The sequence below is a fragment of the Coenobita brevimanus genome, chromosome 31 (assembly GCF_032717465.1).
Source record: "Coenobita brevimanus isolate Jiangsu-jjx chromosome 31, ASM3271746v2, whole genome shotgun sequence".
NCBI lineage: Eukaryota > Metazoa > Arthropoda > Malacostraca > Decapoda > Coenobitidae > Coenobita > Coenobita brevimanus.
Window position 1 is genome coordinate 710,001 of NC_136984.1, and position 12,500 is coordinate 722,500.

General features: G+C 46.1%; 1 protein-coding gene across 1 annotated transcript in view; it reads left to right on the forward strand.

Moving 5' to 3' along the window:
* Window positions 1-12,500, forward strand: part of mv (lysosomal-trafficking regulator mauve) — a 105,406-nt gene that overhangs the window by 52,784 nt on the left and 40,122 nt on the right. Inside the window, exons 20-28 of the mRNA XM_080269058.1 lie at window positions 1,176-1,330; window positions 1,744-1,863; window positions 3,884-4,262; window positions 5,008-5,147; window positions 7,223-7,396; window positions 8,602-8,774; window positions 10,527-10,683; window positions 11,020-11,221; window positions 12,252-12,422. Of these exons, the coding sequence (XP_080125184.1) occupies window positions 1,176-1,330; window positions 1,744-1,863; window positions 3,884-4,262; window positions 5,008-5,147; window positions 7,223-7,396; window positions 8,602-8,774; window positions 10,527-10,683; window positions 11,020-11,221; window positions 12,252-12,422 (1,671 nt within the window). The remainder of the gene's footprint in view (window positions 1-1,175; window positions 1,331-1,743; window positions 1,864-3,883; window positions 4,263-5,007; window positions 5,148-7,222; window positions 7,397-8,601; window positions 8,775-10,526; window positions 10,684-11,019; window positions 11,222-12,251; window positions 12,423-12,500) is intronic.

Genomic DNA, 12,500 nt, shown 5'->3' on the forward strand with positions numbered 1-12,500 from the left:
TATTTTATAGGGGTATATCTTGGTCTTGTATTCATCATCATCATCATCATCACTATCATCATCACTATCATCATCACTATCATCATTATCATCATCATCATCATCATCATCATCATTATCATCATCATCATCATCATCTTCCGGACCTCCTTTCCCACCCTAGGGCAGGGTGAGGAGTAGCAATGTCCAGACAGCCCAAGTTTGCCCAATCCAATGGGCCACACTTCCATTCACTCATCATTCAAGCCCCCGGAATCCTGGCTCTATCTGATATGCCAAAAACATTCACCACGTTTTGTAGCTTCACATAAACGTATCCGACAGAGTCAATCCAGACGCTGCCATGTTAAAAAGGGGTGCCAAATCCCTGATCATGCACTTCTCCTCACAACATTCATCCAGCCAGCTCGATCTCTTGTCAGTTCCCTAGCCTCACTGACTTCCAAACCTCTCTTCCTCACACACTCATACACCATATCCCTCCACCTTCTCCTTGGCCTATCTCGCCTCCTCCCTCCTTCAAATTCGCTCAGGTATACCTTTTTCACCACTCTATTGTTAACCATTCTCTCCACATGACCATACCATCTCAGTACACTCTCTTCAATTCTGGTGTCCACAGACTTCCTCACTCCACACCTTTCACGAATCACATTATTTCGTATCCTATCCACCCTCTGTACTCCACATACATTCCTCAGCAGTCCCATCTCCACTGCTCTCACTCTTGACTTTTCATTTTCATGCCACACCATAGTCTCCCATCCATATGTTAAAGTTGGCACTAACACTCCTTCATGTAAGCCTCGTGCAGCTGCAACACTCAAGCCTCTGTTTCTTATCAAGCCCTTCATTGCACCAGCTACTTTTCTTCCTTGTGTCACTCTAACTTCTTTTGCACATTCTTCTCTCTTTTCTATCACTCCACCCAGGTACTTGAACTCTCTCACCAATTCCAGTCTCTCTCCATTCACTGTGACATCACACTGGGAGTCACCTTCTCTCTCAGTAACCATCACTTTACTCTCTTCTACATTTACTCTCACGGCACGTCACTCACGGATTTTTGTAATATATATAATTTACCCTCGCATCTGCCTTCGTCCTTTTCTCCAACACTTGTTCATAATCTTCCCTTCCTTTCCTCCCTTTCCCTCTCCCTCCCCCCCCTGCAGATTACCTTGAGGTGTGTGTGTCGCGGGAGGTGGAGCGCGAGAGTGTGGTGGTTAGCCGCGGTGGTGCTGGCCGTGTGGGACTGTGCGATGGGGCGTGGCATCACCTCGCCCTCTCTGTACCCACCATCAATGTTCGACGAGGTGGGAATCTGAAGGTAAGGCCTGGGATTGTGTGAGATAGATTTATAAATATCTATCAGCTTATCTATCTATCTATCCATCTTTCTATCCATCTATCTATCTCTTAATCTATCTATCTATATCTATCTATCTTTCTATCAGTCTGTCTGTCTGTGTGTCTGTTTGTGAAAGACATTGATGAGATATGAGTTCCAGTGACATACATTGATGAAAGATGAATGTTAATACTTTCTATCTATCTATCTATCTACCTCTCCCTCTATCTATCTATCTGTCTATCTATCTATCTATCTATGTGTCTGTTAGTGTAAAGCATTGATGAAAGATGAATGCCAGTGTAATGATGAATAATGAGTGTTAATACCTGTACTTTCTATCTATCTATCTATCTATCTACCTCTCTCTCTCTATCTATCTATCTATCTAGGTGACGGTGGTGGTTGACGCTGCTGTGTGCCATGCCGTGACTGTCACCATACCAGCTATAGGGTCGATAAAGAAGAGTTCACCTGCGTACCTTCTGCTCGGCCACACCCACAATCCCAGCGTATGTACTCTCCGTCTATCTGTCTGTCTATCTATCTGTCTATCTATCTATCTAATCCGTCACCATACCAGCTATAGGGTCGATAAAGAAGAGCTCGCCTGCGTACCTTCTGTCTGTCTGTCTATCTATCTGTCTATCTACTTTCTACTTGGATACTCACAATCCAAACGTATGTACTCTCTCTCTCTCTCTCTCTCTCTACCTGCCTACCTACCTACCTACCTACCTACTAACCAAACTATCTATCTATCAATCTATCTATATCTGTCTGCCTACCTAACCTACCTATCTATCTTTATCTACTACCTACTTACCTACCTACTAACCAAACTCTCTCTCTATCTATCTATATCTGCCTACCTAACCTACCTATCTATCTATCTGTTTATCTACTACCTACCTACCTACCTACTAACCAAACTCTCTCTCTATCTATATCTATCTGCCTACCTAACCTCCCTATTTATCTATCTATACCTACCTACCTGTCTATCTATCTATCTATCTATCAATCTATCTGTCTGCATCTAGTCTCCTGTTTCTCAAAGGCGTCACTTATTCCAGTAAGGTGTTCACTATCACTTAACACTTTTCCAACACTTATACTTATAAAAATACACACTATCATTCATGTACACATTAAGTTATTCAGAGGACCAGCAGATACACCAAGAGTTCACCATTACTCCCAGTCCTTCATGTATACGACAGGTCAACTCTGGAACTGTCTCCCTCTGTCTGTGTTTCCTACTGCCCAGTCCGTCATGTATGCATCAGGTCAACTCTGGAACTGTCTCCCTCCGTCTGTGTTTCCTACTGCCCAGTCCGTCATGTATGCAACAGGTCAACTCTGGAACTGTCTCCCTCTGTCTGTGTTTCCTACTGCCCAGTCCGTCATGTATGCAACAGGTCAACTCTGGAACTGTCTCCCTCCGTCTGTGTTTCCTACTCCCAGTCCTTCATGTATACAGCAGGTCAACTCTGGAACTGTCTCCCTCTGTGTTTCCTACTGCCTATGACCTCCAGCACGTTACTCCCAGTCCTTCATGTATGCAACAGGTCAACTCTGGAACTGTCTCCCTGTGTCTGTGTTTCCTACTGCCTATGATCTCCAGTCTTTCAAACGCAGCGTGTCCAGGCATCTCAAAATGAACGGATCTTGAATTTGACTCTGTTATCTTGTTTTTGTTTTTTCTTGGAGGGGACAGTCTTTTCAGCGCCAGGCCTTTGTTTCCTTCTTTACATAAAAAAAATAAATTAGTAAATGAAAATAAAGCATCCAAGCGTAGTCAGCAGAAGTGGCAGCAATTTAAACTATAATTATCCATCATCATATTGGAATTATGATGTAAATATAATTGAATGTCCTTTTCCAATGTGTGTGTAGAGGGAGGGAGCAGCTGAGGAGAGCCTGGGGTGGGCAGTGATGGGCAACACCTTCCTGTTCTATCTGTCTATCTATTGCCAGATGCCTCAGTCCTGTAAGGGGTCGCCACAAACAGATCGCCTCCATGTCACTCTGTCCCCTGCCGTTTCACTGCCCTGCTCCCAGCTCACACCCCCATTTTCTCATATACCTCTCCATTCTGTCCTTCCATCTCATCCTTGGCCTCCCCCTCCCTCTCCCCCCCTCCACTTCACTCACATACACTCTCCTCATCAGTCTCTCACTCTCCATCCTCTCCACATGGCCAAACCACCTCAGTGTGTTTCTCATAACGCTTCCTATCACATCCACATCCACACCACAACGTTCCTTCACTTCCTCATTTGTCAGTCTGTCTCTCCATGTAACTCCACATCCACCTCACTCACATACCCTCTCCTCATCAGTCTCTCACTCTCCATCCTCTCCACATGGCCAAACCACCTCAGTGTGTTTCTCCTAACGCTTCCTATCACATCCACATCACACCACAACACTCCTTCACTTCCTTATTTGTCAATCTGTCTCTCCTTCCTGTTCTGGGACAAAAAATATGTATGTATAATTGAATTTGCTTTTCCAATGTGTGTTTAGGAGGAGGGAGCAGCAGAGGAGAGCCTGGGATGGGCAGTGTCGGTCGAGGGTGAGAGGTGCGCTCGTCACCCTGCCAGCTTCCTGATGGGCAACACCTTCCTGTTCCGAGAGCCGTGCCTGAGCCGTGAGATGTGCCTGTACCTGTGTGCTCTCGGCCCGGACACCACCAGCCTCCTGCCACTCACGGCCAAGGATGAGAAGGTCCTGCTCGGCCGGCTCATCACCCCTAAGCTGCTTGCGGCTGGCCTGGATCTCTCGGTGTTGTACGGACAGGCCGGCGCTCTCATCAAACCCGCACAGGATGCCCTACTTGTGCTACACATGGCCCACCAACCCCACCACTACCTCTGCTACAAACCCCACGTGCCCTCACTACAAGGTATTACATCACTGTACAGGATTTATATGAACACTTAGCATATATAAACCTTCAGTACAGTGTAAACCTTTCCTTCAATATAAACCTTTGTACAGTTTCAGCGTGTACTTTCAAAATAATTCAGAGTTTGAGTGTGTGCTTTCAAAATAATTCAGAGTTTGAGTGTGTACTTTCAAAATAATTCAGAGTTTGAGTGTGCGCTTTCAAAATAATTCAGAGTTTGAGTGTGTGCTTTCAAAATAATTCAGAGTTTGAGTGTGTACTTTCAAAATAATTCAGAGTTTGAGTGTGTACTTTCAAAATAATTCAGAGTTTGAGTGTGTACTTTCAAAATAATTCAGAGTTTGAGTGTGCGCTTTCAAAATAATTCAGAGTTTGAGTGTGTACTTTCAAAATAATTCAGAGTTTGAGTGTGTACTTTCAAAATAATTCAGAGTTTGAGTGTGTACTTTCAAAATAATTCAGAGTTTGAGTGTGCGCTTTCAAAATAATTCAGAGTTTGAGTGCGCGCTTTCAGTTTGAGTGTGTACTCTCAAAATAATTCAGAGTTTGAGTGTGTAGGTGTAAGTCATTCAAAGTACTGTACAGTCTTATCTCCCCTTCATGGACAGTTATTTCCATCGTAATCTTTATTGGATTGGGCAATTTTGGGCTGTCTGGACATTGCTACTCCTCACCCTGCCCTTGGGTGGGAAAGGAGGTCCAGATGATGATGATGATGATGATCTTTATGTACACCCTCCAGACACAGGCAACCACTACCCTTCGTGTACGTGGCAGTCAGCGGTTCTGCTTGGTGAGGTGGCTCCGCTGAAGAGTCAGGGGCCGGAACTGGCACTCCTTCAGCTGGGTGGCATTACACACATCCTCTACCTCTTTGCCAGGGTAAGCATGTGAGAGTGAAGACTATCTATCTTTTTTTTTTTTTTTTTTTTTTTTTTTTTTTTTTTTTTATGTGTCCGACTCTGGGCATAGGCTTCACAGCCAGGTGTCAAGGCCCAGCAGTCCTCCTACATACCATACACCTCTACATGTCACCACTTCGGCGCTAACACCCACCGTCCATATTGAATACATGCTAGGGCTGTCGCATACAGGACTGGTGTATTGGTATTAGCGGGGGTATTTTTACAACACCCACCGTCCATATTGAATACATGCTAGGGCTGTCTCATACAGGACTGGTGTATTGGTATTAGCGGGGGTATTTTTACAACAACACCCACCGTCCATATTGAATACATGCTAGGGCTGTCTCATACAGGACTGGTGTATTGGTATTAGCGGGGGTATTTTTACAACAACACCCACCGTCCATATTGAATACATGCTAGGGCTGTCTCATACAGGACTGGTGTATTGGTATTAGCGGGGGTATTTTTACAACAACACCCACCGTCCATACTGAATACATGCTAGGGCTGTCTCATACAGGACTGGTGTATTGGTATTAGCGGGGGTATTTTTACAACAACACCCACCGTCCATACTGAATACATGCTAGGGCTGTCTCATACAGGGCTGGTGTATTGGTATTAGCGGGGGTATTTTTACGACATGTCGGCGGGTCTTCTGGTAGATCAGTAAAGCCTGATTTAATGAAATTCAAATCCTTAAACTGTTCCCTGCCCCAGCCGGGATTCGAACCTGGGTCCGTAAGGACTGCAGGCCACCTCTCTACCGATTGAGCCACCGCCTCTATTTATCTATCTGTGTATCTATCTATTGCCAGATGCCTTAATCCCATAAGGGGTGGCCATAAAAAATTGCCTCCATGTCGCCCTGTCCCCCGCCATTTCACTGCCCTGCTCCCAGCTCACACCCCCCTCGCTCATATACCTCTCCACTCCATCCCTCCATCTCATCCTTGGCCTTCCCCCTCCCTCTCCCCCCCTCCACCTCACTCACATACACTCTCCTCGTCAGTCTCTCACATCCCCTCCACATGGCCAAACTCTTTTTACTCTAACCTAACACAGATTTCTTCCTTTTGCAGCTGATTACACGTACTTCATTGGCAGAAAAGAAGTGTTACGGCCCTACCCCTTTTCCGTAGCACTTCTTCATGACTAGCATCATATTCCAGCATTAATTTGTTGATATAGAGGAGCATTAAAGCTAGAGGGATGGTAATTTTAGGCCAGTTTAGAGTGAGAAGGGTAAAGTGAAGAAGAATATGAATACCTTGATGTGGTTGTAGATTGCATGCAAGGAGAGACTGGTCGATTAATTTTCAGCTGAGGGAACTAAACCACTCCTCAAATCTATCTGTCTATCTATCTGTCTATTGCCAGGCACCTTAATCCCATAAGAGGTGGCCACAAACAAATCTCCTTCATGTTGCCCTGTCCCCTGCCATTTCATTGCCCTGCTCCCAGCTCACACCCCCCTCTCTCATATACCTCTCCACCCCATCCCTTCTAAAATGTAAATACACATGATGGCATGCAATTCAGTAAACCTTAGTTATTAGGTAGGAATGAGTCTCCTTGGTTACTAGTCAAATCAGGCTTCCAGTGGCCATCAATTGAGCTGAAAGAGGTTAGGGATCTTTGTCAGGTTAGAAAAAATGTAATATCACTAATGATCAAAGGATTAACTTGACTTATTGATATTTTAAATTTAGTGGGTAATTACGGCGCTCCAATCGGATTGAGCCGGTGAAGGTTTATATCCAAGGGGTGGTTGGGGTTTATTGCTCATGTAATGCCACTCAGGGATGAGTGAGGCTGGTCACTCTTATCTTAAATGTCGGGACCAACTTGCCTAGCCCCGGGCTCCTACGCTCCTCATGGGGCAACACAGGATTGGATGATGGATGGATGGATGAATATTTTTTAAATTACAATACTATTATTGATGTTGGTGTGACATGATTATTATTATTATTATTATTATTATTATTATTATTATTATTATCATCATTACTATTATTATTATTATTTGTTATACTTTCACAGCTGGTTGAAATAGGGTGTAATGAGGAGGTACTGAGTGCTGGTGTGCGTCTGTTGGTGGGGTGCGTACAGGCTTCACCACAGCTGGCAGCGCAGTACGAGGGTGTGAAGGGTGCTGCATTGCTCTTCCGGGCCCTTGCGTCACCCCTGACCACCACAGGAGTACAGGTTATGAAGGTGAGTTATCTATCTATCCATCTATCTATTGCCAGACGCCTCAGTCCCATTCAGGGTGGTCACAAGTAAATCGCCTCCACGTCGCCCTGTCCCCTGCCATTTCACTGCCCCGCTCCCAACTCACACCCCCCCCTCTCTCTCTCATATACCTCTCTCCACCCCATCCCTCCATCTCATCCTTGGCCTCCCCCTCCCTCTTCCCCCCTGCACCTCACTCACATACACTCTCCTCGTCAGTCTTTCACCCTCCATCCTCTCCATGTGGTCACGAAGGTTAGTATACCTTTGCAGTTATTATCGTATTGTAATGGTGAGGTGGAGGGAGGGAGAGGGAGGGGAAGACCGAGGATGAGGTGGAGGGATGGAGTTGAGAGGTATATGAGGGAGGGGGGAGTGAGTTGGGGGGAGGGTAGTCAAATGGCCACCCTTTGCAGGATTAGGGCGTCTGGCTATAGATAAATAGATAGATAGTATTGTAATTGTGTATGATAGTGAGACCTGGGCAGTAAAGGAAGAAGATATTCACAGGCTCAAACGTACGGAAATGACAATGATTAGGTGGATGTGCAGTGCGTCCCTGAGTGTGAGGCCTGGGGGGGCTGGGTTTATGATGGAAGAGTTGAGAGGTAGGATGGGACTGGAGTGTATTGGTGTTGTGATGAGGAGGGGTAGACTGAGATGGTTTGGGAGGAAGGATGGGACTGGAGTGTATTGGTGTTGTGATGAGGAGGGGTAGATTGAGATGGTTTGGGAGGAAGGATGGGACTGGAGTGCATTGGTGTTGTGATGAGGAGGGGTAGATTGAGATGGTTTGGGAGGAAGGATGGGACTGGAGTGTATTGGTGTTGTGATGAGGAGGGGTAGATTGAGGTGGTCTGGCCATGTGGAGACGATGGAGAGTGAGATACTAACAAGGAGAGTGTATATGCATGAGGTGGAGGGGAAGGCTGAGGATGAGATGGAGGGATGGAGTGGAGAGGTATATAAGAGAGGGAGGTGTGAGCTGTGGAGAGGACAGTAAAATTGTGGGAGCCAGGGTGACATGGAGGTGATTTATTTGTGGCCACCCCTTACAGGATTAAGGTGTCTGGCAATAGATAGACAGTAGATAGGGTTGGATGGGAGGGGAAAAACAGTAAAGAGCTTAAGGTCTTTATTACTCTAACATATTGTACTACACAGAGCCCATCCCCTTATGCTTCCAGGCTTTGATTGATGGGTGTACTTCAGCCAGTGTAATCCAGTACCAGGCCAGTCGTGATGTGTATACCCTGGCGCCACACGTACCAGCTGCCATCACACACCGACACCACCTGCTGGCCATCATCACCGCCTGGAGGACCTTTCACCCCGACCCCTCGTGTGACAGCACCACAAAGTATGTAGAGTGAAGACGAAAGTTTTTATATTGGTGTTGTGATGAGGAGAGGTAGTAGTAGTAGTAGTTGTTCCCTAGGCAGTCTGGCTGAACAGCCCCGAGTCCCTTAGGAAGGCCATGGCCGAGACTGGGCTTTCCCAGAGAGCTCTCAAAGAGGGTATGTTGTGTTGTTGGCGTAGGTGATTGTGTGCAATGCAGTCTTTCATAATGTGCTTAATAGTATGGGATGCTGTGTTGCATCCTGGACTGGCATCAGCGACGGAGTCATCCAGCCTCTTCTGGTAGCTTAAGAGGGCTGGATGGTGCCCACATCTCAGCCTGGCCAGGTGGACCCTGTCCTCACGAGGAAGATAGGATTCAGAAGGGTGGATGTCAGGATGAGAGGATGAGATGGGGAACCATTCTCCCTCTCTCTCTCTCATAAAATAAAATAATGATAAATACTTATAGATAGAGTTAGAGAAAGAACAGAGAAATTAGTTGGAGAAGAACAGGGAGGCTTTAGGAAGGGAAGAGGTTGTGTAGATCAGATATTCATTCTTAGATCTTTAGTGGAAAAGTTTCTAGAGAAGGGAAAGAAGTTGTATGCGGCTTTCATGGATTTGGAGAAAGCATATGACAGGGTGGATAGACAAGGATTGTGGAAAGTGTTAAGAATATATGGAGTAGATGGGAAGTTGTTGAATGCTGTGAAGAGTATGTACGATGGTGCGGAGGCTGCAGTGCGTGTGGATGGTGAACTAAGTGAATTTTTCTCTTTGAAAGTTGGTTTGAAACAGGGATGTGTCATGTCTCCATGGTTGTTCAATCTGTACGTGGATGGGGTAATAAAAGAGGTACAAGGTAGGGTAGTGGATGTTGGAGTGGCCCTGGTGAGAGAGGATAGTGTTTGGAAACTCACTGTACTGTTGTTTGCAGATGATACTGTGTTGTTGAGTGAAGACGAAGGGGAGCTGCAAGGCTTGGTGGATGAGTTTGAGAGAGTGTGTAAGAAACGGAACCTAAAGGTGAATGTAGGGAAGAGTAAAGTGATGGTCTTTGAGAGAGGTGAAGTTAGTGAATGTACAGCGAGGTTAGATGGTGAGGAATTGGAAAATGTGAGTACGTTTAAGTATTTGGGTAGTGTGATGAGTAAGGATGGAGGTTTGGAGGGTGAAGTGCTTGAAAGGGTACAGCAGGGAAGAAAGGTTGCTGGTTCCTTGAAAGCAGTGATAAGAAACAGGGAAGTGAGCATGGAAGTGAAAAAGTTACTACATGACAGTATTGTGATACCAACTCTAACGTACGGAAGTGAAGCTTGGACATTGTTGGAAGGACACAAGTCAAGAGTGAGAGCAGTGGAAATGAGTTATTTAAGAGGAGCCTGTGGAGTCACGTGGAGAGACAGGCTGACGAATGAGGATATAAAGGAGCGTTGTGGTGTGGATGTGGATGTGATAGGAAGCGTTATGAGGAACACACTGAGGTGGTTTGGCCATGTGGAGAGGATGGAGGGTGAAAGACTGACGAAGAGAGTGTATGTGAGTGAGGTGGAGGGGGGAAGAGGGAGGGGGAGGCCGAGGATGAGATGGAAGGATGGGGTGGAGAGGTATATGAGAGAGGGGGGTGTGAGTCGGGAGCAGGGCAGTGAAATGGCGGGGGACAGGGCGACTTGGAGGCGATTTGTTTGTGGCCACCCCAAACGGGATTGAGGCGTCTGGCAATAGATAGATAGATAAAAACTAATAATGCACCCTAACGACACCCACACAGGTACTGCGTCAACGAGCGTGGCGAGCGGTTGACGGTGTTGGGGATGTTGTTGTCGGTCGTTAGGGTGTTGCTGGGAGACACACAGCCCTATCGAGACTTCAACCTGGCCCAGCTGAGGGATATTGACGCTCTCGATAAGATACTCTTCATGTGTAAGGTATGTGTGTTGGCTATTCGTTTTTATAATTACATATTTTTCTATCTACCTGCGTGTCTGTCTGTTATATTTCTATCTATCTGCCTAATGCTCTTGATAAAATACTCTTCATGTGTAAGGTATGTGCAGTGATGATGATGATGATGATGATGATGATGATGATGATAACGATGAGGATGACAATAACGATGACGATGATAAAGACAGAGTGCCCTTTTGCAGAAGCTTGAGTTAACAATGATGATGATGATGATGATGATGGTAATGACGAAGATGATGATGATGATGAAGATGATGGTGATGATGATGATGACAGTTCTTTTATGCCTTCTGCAGGAGCTGGAGTTGACGATGGGTGGTGTGGAGGGCGTGTGTGGGCCTGAGCTGCTGGTGGAGGTGGTGGGAGGCCTGATAGGTGCCTCAGTGCCGACCCCAAGCAACACATCCCTGCACAGCCTGGCCCTGTCCGCACAGGAGTCCCTCTCGTCCGGATTCTGCTCCGTCCCGTCCGCTGCCTCCCTCCCTGCCGCAGCCCTTGGTTCGTATTCTCCCTAACACCTCTCCCCAAGTGATTTATTCTGCTTGCCTCACTCCCTGCCGCAGCCCTGGGTTTGTATTCTCCCTAACACCTCTCCCTAAGTGATTTATTCTGCTTGCCTCTCTCCCTGCCGCAGCCCTCGGTTCGTATTCTCCCTAACACCTCTCCCCAAGTGATTTATTCTGCTTGCCTCCCTCCCTGCCGCAGCCCTCGGTTCGTATTCTCCCTAACACCTCTCCCTAAGTGATTTATTCTGCTTGCCTCTCTCCCTGCCGCAGCCCTCGGTTCGTATTCTCCCTAACACCTCTCCCTAAGTGATTTGTTCTGCTTGCCTCACTTCCTGTTTTTAACTTCTTTATTCTGTATTTTCATCAGTTACAGAAGCTACCTAACACCTCTCCCTAAATGATTTATTCTGCTTAGCCCGACACATTAGGTATCCTTGCCATAGCCTTTGATCCATTATTCTTGTTGCTTAAGAAGGCTCCCTAACACCTTTTCTTAAGTGACTTATTTTCCCTGTTATACCATACTGTTCTCTGTGTTATGTAAAGCTATGTAATGATGATGATAATGATGATGATAACAGAATGAAGATGAAGCTGGTAGTGATGATGATGATGATGATGATGATGATGATAATGCCAATAATAATAATAATAATAATGGTGTTGAAGATAGCAATGATAATAATAATAATAATGATGATGATGATGATGATGATGATGACAGTAATGGTGATGATGATAATGTTGACAAGAGTAATGATGATAATGATGATGATGATGACAATGATAACAATGATGATGTGTGTGTGTGTGTGTGTGTGTGTGAGAGAGAGAGAGAGAGAGAGAGAGAGAGATGACAGCAATAATAATAATAATGATGATGATGATGATGATTCTTTCCACCACAGGTCTGCCATGGTGTGTGTGTGTGTGTGTGTGTGAGACAGAGACAGAGAGAGAGATGACAGCAATAATAATAATAATGATGATGATGATGATGATGATGATTCTTTCCACCACAGGCCTACCGTGGTGTGGTGTGGGGCCTGGTGTGGTGCGGGTGCGTGACATTGCGGCGGTGTGGGGCTTCCTTCTCCTCGTCCACCCCGCCCACCTCACCTACGCCGCCACCGACCAGTCCACCGCCTACTACCTCCCCCACCCACCCACTGCCTCCGCCCCATACCGCAAAAGTGAGTGGATGGTGTGGTGATGTGAAGATGATGGTGTGCTTAATTGAGTGAGTGGATGGTGTGGTGATGGGATGCTTA